This window comes from Pongo abelii, chromosome 10 (genome assembly GCF_028885655.2).
Source record: "Pongo abelii isolate AG06213 chromosome 10, NHGRI_mPonAbe1-v2.0_pri, whole genome shotgun sequence".
Taxonomy (NCBI): domain Eukaryota; kingdom Metazoa; phylum Chordata; class Mammalia; order Primates; family Hominidae; genus Pongo; species Pongo abelii.
The window spans coordinates 6,356,729-6,371,273 of NC_071995.2; the positions used below are offsets into that span (position 1 = coordinate 6,356,729).

At 53.9% G+C, this 14,545-nt stretch overlaps 1 protein-coding gene across 3 annotated transcripts in view; it reads left to right on the top strand.

The window, feature by feature from the left end:
* The window catches only part of PLEKHG6 (pleckstrin homology and RhoGEF domain containing G6), a 34,632-nt gene that overhangs the window by 7,585 nt on the left and 12,502 nt on the right, over window positions 1-14,545 (top strand). For 2 of the 3 annotated variants that reach the window (XM_054527867.2, XM_024256775.3), the window contains exons 1-5: window positions 9,435-9,601; window positions 10,911-11,116; window positions 12,383-12,538; window positions 13,766-13,930; window positions 14,315-14,410. In XM_054527867.2, coding sequence (XP_054383842.1) covers window positions 10,979-11,116; window positions 12,383-12,538; window positions 13,766-13,930; window positions 14,315-14,410 — 555 coding nt within the window. In that variant the 5' untranslated portion in view covers window positions 9,435-9,601; window positions 10,911-10,978. Of the gene's footprint in view, window positions 1-9,434; window positions 9,602-10,910; window positions 11,117-12,382; window positions 12,539-13,765; window positions 13,931-14,314; window positions 14,411-14,545 lie in introns of those variants that run through there. The other variant, XM_054527868.2, reaches the window with a different exon arrangement.

Sequence of the window (14,545 nt, forward strand, 5' to 3'; positions counted from 1 at the left end):
GAGACGTGAAAAATCAGGGACAAGCAACCATAGTGATGGAGCCCGAATGCAAACTCCAGAGACCTCACTCCTAGAGGTCTTACTCCACAGTCATCTCCCAAGCAAATCTTTAATTAGTATCTATGTCAAGTTCCACCTAGCCTGGCACTGTGAAAGAGCCAGGTCCTGCTTTTAAGGAGTTTACGGCCTAGATAAGGAGACAAGACACCCACCATGAAAGCTTGGTTACAAGAAAGGTAAGGCAAACGAAAGAGGGGCAAATGCAGCAGGAATCAAGGGCGGAGGAGGCACTGTGGACCACATTGGTCCAGGAGGGTCTGGGCAGGGATTAATTCAGGTCTTGGAGAATGTGCAGACTTGAGTCAGATGGTAAGGAGGGATTCATACCCGCACCTCCTCCTCCTCCTCCCCCGGTACTGATGGAGGGAAGGGAAGGAAAAGAGACAAAATGCAGGGCCTGTGAAGATAGTAGTTTTCTTTCTTTTTTAATTTTTTGAGACGGAGTCTTGCTCTGGGTCACCCAGGCTGGAGTGCAGTGGCGTGATCTCAGCTCACTGCAACCTCCACCTCCCGGGTTGAAGTGATTCTCCTGCCTCAGCCTCCTGAGTAGCTGAGACTACAGGTGCATGTCACCATGCCTGGCTAATTTTTTGTTTTTTGTTTTTTGTTTTTTTTGAGACGGAGTCTCGCTCTGTCGCCCAGGCTGGAGTGCAGTGGCGCGATCTCGGCTCACTACAAGCTCCGCCTCCCAGGTTCACGCCATTCTCCTCCCTCTGCCTCCCGAGTAGCTGGGACTACAGGTGTCTGCCACCACGCCCGGCTAATTTTTTGTATTTTTAGTAGAGATGGGATTTCACCGTGTTAGCCAGGATGGTCTCGATTTCCTGACCTCATGATCTGCCTGCCTCAGCCTCCCAAAGTGCTGGGATTACAGGCATGAGCCACCGCGCCCGGCCTGAGCAATGTAGTTTTCTAAATCCTCTCTCTGTTGTCTCCTCAGCCCCTTAGGGTTTCCTTTTATCTGCCTTGGCCATGCATTAAGAGCCCAGCACGCCGAGGACAACCATATTTCATTGTTACGTGGATTTACTATCCTCTTTTTGAGGACGTGGGTGAAACATCTTTGTTTTACTGAGCAGAAGGGCAGACGAGATTACCAAAGGGAGGACGAGAGTAGATGGCTCCATAAAGGAAAGGGAATGGGAGGGGAAGATCAGGAAGAGGGGTTAGAAGGAGATAGAAGAGGGAGCAGGAGAGGAGAGGGCTGAATAGATACTATGAGGAAGAATATTTTGGGGAGAGAGGAGTGAAGATGCTTATTAAGAAACGATGCTGTATAATGAGCAACAGAGCCCTGGGCTCGGGCTCCAGCCAACAGCCTTCAGTAAAGACCAGCCCTGGCCAGCAGCCTTCAGTAAATACTTCTCAAAGCTTTAGGAGTTAGATTTCTTGTGTCTTCAAATGCTGAGATGACCTTTAGGGCTGAAACCAGGCAGTCAGTTTTATCTGGTTTCCTTTCCATACACTAGGCTTACCTAGAGCAACTTGTTTATTTTCCTATTGGATAGTAAAGGTGCCAGCTTAGGAATGAGACAATTGAGTTGAAATCCTGACTTTTTTTCTTGCTAACTTTGTCATCTTGAACATGTCATGTAACCTCTCTGAGCCTGTTTCCTCCCCTGTGATAGGAGTATGATAGTATCTACCTCATAGGATTTTTGTGAGGATTAAATAAAATAAAACATATAAACTATGTGCCTTGCACATAGTTATTGCTTTAATAAGCTAGCTCTGGCTGGGCGCAGTGGCTCATGCCTGTAATCAGAGCACTTTGGGAGGCCAACCCAGGAGGATCCCTTGAGGCCAGGAATTCAAGAAAAACCTGGGCAGAGAGGGAGACCCCCTTCTCTACAAAAAATTAAAAATTAGCCAGGTTTGGTGGCACACACCTGTGGTCTCAGCTACTTGGGAGGCTGAGGTGGGAGGATCACTTGAGCCCAGGAGGTTGAGGCTGCAGTGAGCCATAATCGCACTACTGTACTCCCAGCCTGGATGATAGAGCAAGACGCTGTCTCTTAAAAAAATAAAAAAATAAATAAAAGTTTGCTATTGTTATTATTGTAATGATCCAATGATTCCAAAATTTAGTTATTTTATCCTCATTTTACATACAAGGATGGAGATATAGGCAAATCAAATCCAGCTGCCCCCAAAGCCCAATGAAGGGCTTCCCTATGAACCAAGACCCTGGCATGAGACAGATGGCTCCAAGCCTCTGAGCCCTGCACAGTGCATTTGTATTCTAAAAACAACAAACCAACAAGTACAGGAGCAGTAAGGGAGGCAGAGATCCGTCATTTAGGCAGGCAGAAATGATTAATGAAAAATTAAGGTAGAAACCGACACAAAATGGGCTTGGCGCGGTGGCTCACGCCTGTAATCCCAGCACTTTGGGAGGCTGAGGCGGGTGGATCACAAGGTCAGGAGATCGAGACCATCCTGGCTAACATGGTGAAACCCCGTCTCTACTAAAAATACAAAAAATTAGCCGGGCGTGGTGGCAGGCGCCTGTGGTCCCAGCTACTCGGGAGGCTGAGGCAGGAGAATGGTGTGAACCCGGGAGGCGGAGCTTGCAGTGAGCCAAGATCGTGCCACTGCACTCCAGCCTGGGCAACAGAGCGAGACTCCGTTCAAAAAAAAGAAAAAAGAAACTGACACAAAATGGATGCAAAGTCAGAGGCAGACATCTGTCCTACATACTCACGGTGGTCTCCTGTTTGGCAGCTGGCGGCTGGACCAAATGTCCGCTCTAAAGCCTTGTTAGGTATAGGAATTGAGCCAGCCCCTCCACATCCTGGCTTTGTGACCTTGGTGAAGCTATTTTACCTCCGAGATTCAGTCTTGCACCAACTAAGTAGGATAATACCGGTAGCATCTGCCTCTTGGGTTGTTGTAAGGAGAAATGGAATGATGTCTTCTGAGCATCCCACTCAGTGCCTGGTGCACAGGGTGGTTCCTCAGACCTTGTTGTCTGCCCATATGAACACAAACTGAGAACGTAGTCTCCGAAGGAAGGCAAAAGGATCCAGGGCTTCTAAACCTGCTAAAATGACTGAACTGTGGTTAAGTTATCCAAAGAGGGGTTCATGATACAGAGAAGCATATTCCCCAGAGTACAAGGAAATTAAATTTAAGCTGGAGGTATTTGGGTCAGAGATGAGAAAGAACTTCCTGAAAGTCAGGGTTGTCAAATTAAATTAGTAATGATGATTTAAGACTGTGGTGCTGGTAGTGTCTAACAGGAGAATACCAGCTCATCTGCCTGGGCTAGGCAAGGTGTGCCATAATGAGATGGACCCAGACAGTCAGCGACCCTGGGCAAATGGGCCTCAAAATACATGTGCCCCAAGTGAGGGCTAGCTGTGACCCTGGACTAAGTGACAAGGGCCACAGAGCTAGTAGAAGTTGGCCATGGGGGAAGGAAGGGCTGTTCTAGCTTTGAAGACATTTGCAAGGGTTGACCCAGAGCCTTAAACTGCCTAGGTGCATGGATGTTTGAGTCATCCTCAGGTGGAAGAAACCTCAGAGGACCCAGTGTCAGCGCAGACCTGAGGGAGGAAATCAAATGACCACTGGAAGGAAGGGGGCTTGAAGGAAGTGACCTCACTCACTGAGCCGAGCCACTTGAACAAAGGCATTGACCCTGGAAGAAGCATGGCTGGAGGTGTTGGGCACAGGCAGGAGCCATCCGTGAAGGGCATTAGCCTGCGTTCCTGTGTAGGTAGGAGTGTTGGACTACAAACCACCTGGGGCCCATCCAATTCAGGAAGGCCAGGCCTTGGAGGCTTCTCGGCTCCTGCCCTCAAAGACCAAAACAATGCAATGAGGTTTCATTGCATTTCCAGGGGAGGCCACTAGGGGAAACCATGGCTGTCAGGTGCCATGGGGCAAAGATAGAAGGCCAAGAAGTAAAATGGCTCCGGACATCTTTCACTTTGGATATGTCCTTGTCATTCCTGAAGGCCTGAGCAGCCTGGAAAGAGAGAAGGATGGGGAACATTTCCACAGCTGGGAAATTCGGTGCCATGGCCTCAACGTCACCTGCTAAGGAACCTGCTGGGGCTCCTAAGCCACAAAGGCCCTATAGGTCTGGTTAAGATTCCACAGCCCTTGGCTTGGCGCGGTCACTCACGCCTGTAATCCTAGCACTTTGGGAGGCCAAGGCAGGTGGATCACGAGGTCAAGAGAACAAGACCATCCTGGCCAACATGGTGAAACCCCATCTCTACTAAAAATACAAAAATTAGCTGGGCATGGTGGCGTGCGACTGTAGTTCCAGCTACTTGGGAGACTGAGGCAGGAGAATCGCTTGAACCCGGGAGGCGGAGGTTGCAGGGAGCCGAGATTGCGCCACCACTACACTCCAGCCTGGCGACAGAGCAAGACTCCATCACAAAAACAAACAAACAAACAAACAAACAGAAAAAGAAAAAAAAAAAACATTCCACAGCTCTTTGTCCAGCACCTTTTCCTCCTTCTCTACCCAGCCGACTACTACTCATCCCTCAAGTCCCAGCACAAAGCTTGCCTCCTCTAGAAGCCATCCCTAGCTCCCCTATGTAGTAACTGGTCCTTCCAAAGTGTTCTTGCAGCTCCCAGTTTATCCCTTCTATGTCTAACTTCCATATCAATATTCTGTTCACCCATCTGTTCATCCAGTGTTCTGTTCACTACAGGGCATGTTGGCATGTGCCTGTGGTCCCAGCTACTCGGGAGGCTGAGATGCGAGGATCACTGGAGCCTCGGCGGTCTAGGCTGCAGAGAGCTGTGATGGCGCTACTGCACTCCAGTCTGGGTGACAGAGCGAGACCCTGTCTCAAAAAAAGAAAAAAATTCCACAGCTTCTCTGGGGCCGCATGTCAAAAGGGTGCCTCAGAGCACAGACCTGGACATCCAGACATCTGACTGGAAGATATGCCACCGTAAATCCCAAGAAGGTAAATCCACCCGATTGTCTTCTAGTCACTTTCACCATCAGCTTCCAACAGAGGCAAAGGCCTTACATTCTCAGTGTCCCAGTCTTGGCCCAGTGCAAGACAAGTGACTGATAAACCTCACGCTAAGGCAGAAAGAGCCCTCTTTCCCCTGGGGCAGACACTGCTGAGCCATCTTAGCATTCTTTCTGCTGAGCCAGCCGCAGAATCCTTCTTAAGTTAATGTTCTAGGAAACCACCACCTATCAGAATTGGCCTGCAATTCGGGATCTGAGAGAATCTGGAATTAAAAAAAAAGAAAAAGAAAAAAGAGTTGGCCTGCAAGGTAAACTTACATGGTATGTTTGTCCTAATGGGGAGGAACATTTAGGTGCATAAAAGATGTGCTGATGCTACAGTAATCAAGCAGGAATGCCAAACTGAAATTATGGAAGAATTCCAGGTATCTAAAAAGCAAATGTGGTTCCTTTGGGCAGGGATAGAACAGTACAGGCCAGTCTATCTGCAAGTCATTCTGTCTGGGTCCTCTAGCAAGTCAATCCAGTTCAATTCCCAAACACCATGCCAGTCTTGTGTTAGGCCGGTCTCTGCCCTCAGGCACAGGCGGCATATGCTAATATCAACAGTAGTAGGGAGAACAAGAGTGGTGCCTTTTAAAGAAACATAGCGGTCAAGGCAGCTGCAAGCAGGGAGGAAAGCGATCAGCCTGGCTGCGGGATTATTAGGAAAAGCTTCGTGAAGGAGGCAGTCCTAGGAAAGACCTCGAAGGAGGTAAGTGGAGTCGGAGGACAAGGCACCCAGCTGAGGGGAACAGCCTGAGCAAAGGCATGGAGTCAGCAAAGTCGAGGCCGACCCAGGGAATGGGGACACATCTAGGGATTGAGTAGGGAAGTATAACTGAGGTCAAACTGTGGAGGTCCTGGAAGGCCACAAAGAAGGTTCGTCCTCCTAAGCCACCACCCAGAGACCCTCGGCTCGGAAGCTGGGATATTCCCAGGGAGCCAACAGGGTAGACCCTCAGGAGGCCTTTAGGGAAGTCTGCCCTTCCCTAATTTCTTTTTAAACATGCTCTTCCCTCCTCCAGAAATGCCCTTTCCTCCTTCTCAGCCCAGCTGACTGCAACTCATCCTCTGAGTCTCAGCGCAAAGCTCGCTTCCTCTAAAAGCCATCCCTGGCTCCCCTATGTAGTAACCGCTCCCTCCAAAGTGTTCCCACAGCTCCTGACTTAGTCGTTCTTGGTCTAACTTAAATATCAATGTTCTGTTTGCCCATCTGCCTCCCCATTAGTCTGTAAGCCCCTAGAAGTCAGGGCCTCTTCTTCTTTTCTATAGTCCTACTGTCTGGCACATTGCCAGTAAATGTGGAAGGAAGGGAGGAGGGGAGGAAGGAAGAAATGGGAAGCACCAGTTCTGGCCTGAGGCACCAGAGGCTGTGCCCCGTGGCCTGGCCTCCTGGTATTCATCTGCCTCACATGACGTGGCGCCTCCTAGCTTGAACCCTCAGTTTCTGCCTCGCTCTGGGCAGGGAGGACACAGCTCCCATTAGCTGCCTCCTGTTGCTAGTGCCTGCCAGCCCCTCATTAGCCCAGATGGTCCCCACTCCTGCCCTGAGAGATATGGGCTCAGCAGAGGTCGAGGCACAAATGAGTTTCCCTGACCTTCCTGCCTGGTGAGCCCCTCATGCCAACCCCAGGCAGTTATCCTCAGGACAGAATATTTGATCCTCAGAGCTCTGACCGTGGACACACACTTTACCATCAGTGATGGGGTCAATCCGGGGGCCTAATGAGGAGCATCTTACCTGGGAGAAAGTGAGGGATATGACTCAAGCTAGACATGTGAGGAAAGGCTAGGATAACCAGGAATAAAGAGAAGTATCCAGATGGCATACTCTGGTCCAAGGACCAGGTGGCCCCTAGCCTCACTTGGCAGAGGCCAAGCCTCCAGCCTCCCAATTCTTTAGATTTCATTCAGCTCCCTGAGAATGCTCCCCTCAGCCTGCTGTAGGAATGTGCTCTCCGCAGCACAGAGGGGTCATGGAAGTGGAGACTGTGAGAGTGACAGAAGAGAAGAAACAGAACATGGAGGCCTGCCTCCCAGGCCACACACCTGTGCCCGGCCACACCTCTGGCTTCTAGACTCCAGCTTTCCCTGGGAACCTCTCCTCCCAGGGAGGCTGAAGACAGGCCCTGGGGCAGTGGTGGGTGGAGATTGGACCTCAGCGCCTAGAGGGAAGTGAAAGGGTTAACCACCCCACCCACCCACCACCACCTTCCACTGGGCCCATCTAGCCAGCTCACCCCAGAGCACTGTAAGCCCAGGCTTGTCTTTGGTGCTCTCTCAATTTCATCTTCCCTCTTATTCCTCCTTCCCACTCCTTCTGGGAGACACTGGGAGGAGAAGCTAGGGGCCATTGGCACCAGCTTCTCTGGGGTGTCATTTAATACTGTCCGTAATCACCACCTCCTCTCCTCGCTTATTAACTCTTTCCCTCATGGCTACTCTTGTCATCCCTGGACGTCTCTCTGTCTCTGTCTAGCTTTCACCCCACACACACACACACACACACACACACACACACACACACACACACAGTGAATGGGAAGAGGGAAGGGTTAGGAACTAGGCAAACTCTGGTTTCTTGCCACTGCAGTTCCTTTCCTACCTGACTTCACCCCCGAAAACTGGTCCCACCACCAGCTGGGAGGCAGGAGCAGGAGACAGGCTGGTTCAAGGAGCTGGAGGAACAGAGGACACTTCTGAACCAGCAGATAAATCACACAACAGCAAGCTCAGAGAAAGAGAATCCCAGAGGGCAGATTTGAGGATGGACACGGGGAATACAAAATTAGAAACCGGCCAAAGATATAGATTCCTCCTCCAAACGAAATAGAGTCACCAGAGTCCGAGTGAGGACTAGAACACTCTGATTATGTATGCATTTCATACCCTAGATGGGAACGGGGAATAGAGACCCTTTCCCCTGGCAACTCAAGGAGATTCTGCTTCTGAAGTTTCCTGAACTTCAGGATGCTCTGCAGAAGTGAGGAGCCGTATCAATCTCTGTTGAGTCCATTGGCAGGAAATAGACCACAGGCAGGGTGAGGGGCTGGGAGCCTCAGACCTGCCACCTGCCCACTACAGGGTCTTGGATTTCATGGTTGTAAGATTATAATGACCACACATCCACAGGACACTTCTATCTCAAATATCCAGTGCTCCTGTCAGACGAGGTGCCAATGATTTGGAGAAGTGAAAAGGTGGGGAAACCGAAGCAGGAGGATCGCTGGAACCCAGGAGTTGGAGACCATCCTGGGCCACACAGCAAGATATTGCCTCTATTTTCTTTTTAAAAAATAAATTTAAAAAATAAAAAATAAAGAAAATAAAGTAAGGTCCTTTCATGCAATGCCCAGCACATGTCAGTCCTTCCACAGCATCTTTTTCTTTTTCTTTTTTTTTTTTTTGAGATGGAGTTTCACTCTGTTGCCCAGGCTGGAGTGCAGTGGTGCTGTCTTGGCTCACTGCAACCTCCACCTCCCAGGTTCAAGTGATTCTCCGGCCTCAGCCTCCCGAGTAGCTGGGACTACAGGCGCCCGTCACCACGCCCAGCTAATTTTTGTATTTGTAGTAGAATCGGGGTTTCACCATATCGGCCAGGCTGGTCTCGAACTCCTGACCTTGTGATCCGTCCGCCTCGGCCTTCCAAAGTGTTGGGATTACAGGCGTGAGCCACCGCGCCTGGCCCCACAGCATCTATTTTAGCAGACACCGCAAGGGCTGGGTGACCCTGGTGTAGCCGGGAGTGGGCTTATTTGCAGGTGAAGCGGGAGGGTGCCTCCACCTGAGTCTTAGGTCATAGGAGAAGTGCGGGTCAGGCCTCAGCTGGACACCAGGCCCTAGCCCTGGAGCAAAGGCAAAGTCCAGGACAGCCTTCCACTATCACCTTCCACCAGGCAGGCCAGCCGGTCCTCTAAGAGATAAGGCTCACACTTTGGACTCCACAGCAGCGATGGGGCCCCCTGGCCCTCCAGCTGGCAGGCGGGCTCCCTGCCTGCTTAGGGGTCTAGGCCGAGGCAGGGGGAGGACGGGAGAGCCGGCCACTCGCCGCGACCAGCTGGAGAGAGGGGTGCCTGCCACAGGTTGTCACCCTCGCCGCCTCCCCCGGCGGCGCCCCGCCCCGCACTCAGCCCTCATTACTGCAGCGCCTCGCGGGGGTCTGGCCTGGAGGGGAGGGCGCGCGGTCCCAGCCCTCCCGCTCGGCCGGCGGATGTTGAGTTCAGGTGCGACCGCAAAGGGGAAAGGAGGGCACCGCCACGTGAGCTGTCCTCGCCGGGGGAGGCGGTGGCTGCGTGAGGGCGGGGGCTGCTCGGTCCCCAGGGCCCCGCCCCTCTGCCCCGAGCGGTGCTGGCGGTAGGGAGGGGCCAGCCCGGTCCCCGCCCTCCTCGCCCGGACCCGCGCTGCCCGGCTCCCGCGGGCCGCTCGATCCCAGTCCCAGGCTGGGCATCGGGGCTGGCTGGCATCGCCGGGGAGCCGACGGCGACGGGTAGCCCCGCGGGCGGGGAGGGAGGCGCAGGGCAGCGGGCGCGGTGACACCTGTGGGCACAGGTGAGCGGCGGGAGGGCTACGTGGCCCGGGGCGGGGCGGCCGGGACCCGGGACCTGGAAGCCGGGGCGAAGGGGAAGGAAGGCCTGGCCTCCCGAAGGCGGGAGGAGGGGAGCCGGGGGCTGGGCTGAGAAAGGACCCTGGGTAGGGAGCAGTGCGAGGGAGACAGCGCCCTCAGAGGGGGAGGACTATTGGGAGGCGGCAGGAGGGACAGTGAACGTTTCCTCCTCTGCTCCTAAATCGGAGGAAAGTAAGGGAGGGCTGAGGCAGGACCTCAGGCCCACCTGGTCGGGGCACAAACACCTGCGAAGGCTTCTTGCGCCCACCGTCCCTTAGGAGGGCTCTCCTCTTCCAGGCCCTGCCCACTCGAGGGCGGGCCCTCCCTCCAGGTTTAGGGGGGAGGGATGGAGCCCCACGCCTGGCCCCCAGCTCCCTGGTGGTATTCCCAGAGTCTGGGGAGGACCAAATATATAGCTGGAAACTGGAGAAACTCTTCTTCTATTTGGCTGGTCTCTAAGGCCAGTGGCGGGACAGCTGGCCCCCTCACCTCCCTGTGTGTGGCCAGGAGGGTTCAGGTAGGAGATGGGCAAGCCTTTCAGTAAAGGCCAGACAGTAAAGATTAGAGACTTTGCGGCCTACACCGTCTGTCCCAGCTAGCAAGAAGCAGTCACAGGTTATTAGGAGACCAGCAGAGGAGGGTGGATTCCAACAAAACTGTGTTTATGGACACTGAATTTGAATATCATGTAATATTTACTTGTCCCAAAATATTGGTGGGTTTTTTGCAGGGGGGTAGCAGTTGTTTCAACTATGTAAATATGTAAAGGCTTACAGGCGGTACAAAAACTGGTGGCAGACTGGGCTGTCTCCAGCCACCCCCACTCCCAGCCCACCCCAGCCACCGTGGCCTCTCTCCAGCTTTTTCCCAGGCTTTATATGGGGAAGGGGATGGGGTTATATCTAGGTGCAAGGAGAACCCTCCCACCTGGGTGTATCCAGAAAGCCCGAGACCTGTCTGTGACCCTTGTTCCCATCTGAGACCAGTGCAGGAGCTTGTACCCCAAATATGCACACATGTGAGAGAGGAGGTACATCTCCAAGGGGCTTCCTACCCAGTATGTACGCGGACCTACCCTACTTCTACCAAGTCATAGATGAGGCAGCCGTGTCCCCCCAACAAGTGACCAAGCCCTTGGCCCTCTCCTCCCCGACTATACCCTCCCGCCCAGGCCCCCACCAGCCTTGGTCTCCCACCTGGTGCCATTCACTGATTGGGGGTGGCCCTTCCATTCCTCTCTTTTCTCTCTTGCAGCCCTAGGGGACCTCTTTCTCCTGGACATTGAAGATATGGCCCTTTGGAGGTGACCCAGGAGAGAAGGGATGAAGGCCTTTGGTCCTCCACATGAGGGCCCCCTCCAAGGACTTGTGGCCTCCCGCATTGAGACTTATGGGGGCCGGCATCGAGCCTCTACTCAGAGCACTGCTGGCAGTCTCTATCCCCGAGGACGCCCTGTGCTGGTGAGTCCAGGCTGTGCCCCAAAAGTGACCTGGTGGGGCAGGAGGGAGGACACCTAGGCTGTGGAGTCTCTGTCCCCTTACAGTTTCAGAGGTTGAGCTATTCCTGCCCCTTACCCTACTCTTCTTTCCTGGGTTGCGGGAAAGAGGAGGGCAGTGACAGGGCCAGGCTCCAAGGACGTCACACCCCAGCCCCAGACAGCTGGGTAGGAGAGGCAGAGCCAGGAGAAGCCAGGCCCTCAGAGGAGTGCTGTTAGACAGGTCTCAGACAAAGAGCTGCGGGTAAGGTCATCAAACCCCAGAGCTGGCACCTCCCAGGCTCCCACCTCTGCTTGGCAGGAGTTTGAGGGCTTCCTGAGATCTGCCTCTCCCTGAGTCAGGATGAAGATGAGCAAAGGTTCAGGGTGTCCCTATTCCTCCAGTGGTGGGTGGGGACAGGAGGGTGCCTGCCTTGGCTCCACCCCTGGCTCCACCTGCCTGGCCCTCCTCCAATCCTGACCAAGGAGAGGGGTGTGGAAGCCAGGTCTGTCCCTCAGCCTGCAGGTTTCCCCTCCACCTTGAGGACAGTTCTGCTTGTGGCTGGGACATCCCCTGCCTCACTGCACGAGAATTTTGCCCTTGGAGATGGGACTTTCCTAGGCTGTGGGTGAGAAGGGAGACTAGGAAGTATGTGGGGTAATTCAGGCCACAGGCAAATGAAGGAATGTGACCAGGCCTGCCCTGGGAGGAGCCGTGTGGCTGTGGCCTCAGCCTTTCACACAGAAGGGCAGCCACTCCCAGCTAGATGGGATGCAGGCTGCACGCCCCTGGGGAGGAGGCCGCACATGTGAGTGCCCTCGTCCCCATGCGTGAGGGAGGCTGGTCATAGACAAGGAGAGTTACGAGAGACCAGAATACTGTGTGCACCACGCCTTGTCCATGCACCCCCCGTGGTACAGAGAGCAGGAGGCAGTGGGGGCACACACACCAGAGTCCAGGCGTGTGTGTGCCTGTGCACTTGCTGGGCAGGAGGCCCCACTTCTTCCCCAGGCCCACTCAGGGAGCCAGGCTGTCATGCCTCTGCCCACTCAGCTTAGCCTTGCTGGCAGTGGCCGCTGTGACTCAGGGCAGGAGCAGCCCACACCAAACTGGTTTGCGGGGAGAAGTGAGCCAGCCCGACTTACCAGGGTGGGGGAACAACATCTAGAGCCAAGCCTGCCCCCCTACTACCTCTCTGGGGTTTCTGGGGAAAGGGGGGCACCCCCAGAACTTCCCCTGCTCCTCTCCCAGGATCCCAGTCGCCGACGCCTCCAGCAGTATGTCCCCTTTGCCAGGGGTTCTGGCCAGGCCCAAGGCCTGTTACCCATGAGACTGCGAGATCCAGAGCCTGAGAAGAGGCACGGGGGCCATGTGGGGGCTGGCCTGCTTCACTCCCCCAAACTCAAGGTAAGGGGGTCCCTCTCCTCCCGTCCTCATGCATACGGCTCCAATTGTGATGGCTGCACAGATGACCAGCAAGCCCCGAGGGCTGAGAACACAGGTCCAGGAGGCTGCTGCCTGCCAGTCAGACATGGCTCTGCCTAGGACCTCTCAGGGATATCTCTCTCCTTGGTCCATGCATGGCAACCAGGGACTTTGACTTGAGACACTTTGATTAAATGTGGATAAACGATTGATATTGAGCTTTCAGTTTTTGAAAATTACCAAGTCAAATTACCAAGTTGCTGAGAGTCAGGTATGCTCCCTCTATCCTCAGTGCCACATCATCCTTCACCGCCGCTGTGAGCCTCACCCCTCCTCCCGAGCCACATCCGGATGGAGTGAGTGAGGGTCAGGAGTGTCTATTGCTCACATTCTTGGTACCAAAGAAACCTGTAAAATGGGCCGGGTGCGGTGGCTCACGCCCGTAATCCCAGCACTTTGGGAGGCCGAGACGGGCAGATCACCTGAGGTCAGGAGTTCGAGACCAGCCTGGCCAACATGGTGAAACCCCGTCTCTGTTAAAAATGCAAAAAAAAATTAGCTGGGTGTCATGGCGGGCTCCTGTAATCCCAGCTACTAAGGAGGCTGAGGCAGGAGAATCGTTTGAACCCGGAAGGTGGAGGTTGCAGTGAGCCGAGATTGCGCCACTGCACTCCAGCCTGGGCGACAAGAGCAAAACTCTGTCTCGAAAGAAAAAAAAAAAAAAGAAACCTGTACAATGTAAGCCATGCTGCTTCATAACAAATGCCATTTTACAGGCAAATGTCAAAGTGGTGCCTGAGACCACTGGTTCTCTAAGTCTTGTTCTGATTCACTTGAAGATCCCTCTGAAGTGTCTGTTTCTGTCCCTCCCCTACCTCATTCTGATTCAAGAGACCCATGGAAGGCCTCTTTCCTGTCAGGGAGCCTAGATCAGACCCCTCTCCAGGGACCTTTCCACAGACCAGGGTGCCTCTTCACCCACATTCCAGCAATGCCTTTTTCCCTGGAATTCCAGATGGGGCCGACCCCTGTCCTCTAGGCCTCCATGTCCCCACTCATACTCAGTGCTGCTTGCCATCTCCCATTCCACACACACACATACACACGCACACACTTAAACACACATGCACACACACACAGCCCTCCCGGGGCCCTGTGGCTGGGTGCCAAGGATGTGGCCAGAGCTGATGCCCTTCTTGGCTCCCCCAGGAACTCACCAAGGCCCATGAGCTGGAGGTGAGGCTGCACACTTTCAGCATGTTTGGGATGCCCCGGCTGCCCCCTGAGGACCGGCGGCACTGGGAGATAGGAGAGGGTGGCGACAGCGGCCTGACCATCGAGAAGTCCTGGAGGGAGCTGGTGCCTGGGCACAAGGTGAGCCTGAAACTCACAAGGTGAGTCCGTCCCCACGGCGTGAATGCACACACAGATTTTGCTCTAGAGGAGGGAAAGGCCTTGGGAAGTGGGGTCATGTGGAAAAAACATCTGGAAACGCGTTGATCTGGGTTCAGATCCCAGCTCTGCCACTTACTAGTGAGACCCTGGTCAAGACAGTAAAGTTCTCTGGGCCTCAGTTGCCACATATGTAAAGTGGGGATAATACCACCTACACATCGGAGCATTGGTTTGAGGATTAAAAGGTCATGGTCACGTACAAAGTGCTCAGAACCTATGAAGTGGATCCAGTCGCACTTAACAGCTGGTACTTGCCATTCTAATTATCATTCCCCAACTGAACCAGCATTCTCCCCACCCCAGGAGATGAGCCGGGAGCTCTGCCACCAACAGGAGGCCCTGTGGGAGCTCCTGACCACCGAGCTGATCTACGTGAGAAAGCTCAAGATCATGACTGATGTGAGCCTCCCTCAGCCCCAGCCCCGGCCCCATCTTCCCTGCACGAGCCCCCATCCTCCCAGACTGGAGGGCAGGTCACTGGGGAAGGGAGGGGCGGGATTTCAGGCCAGTCTGGGATCCAGGGAGATAGGTCAG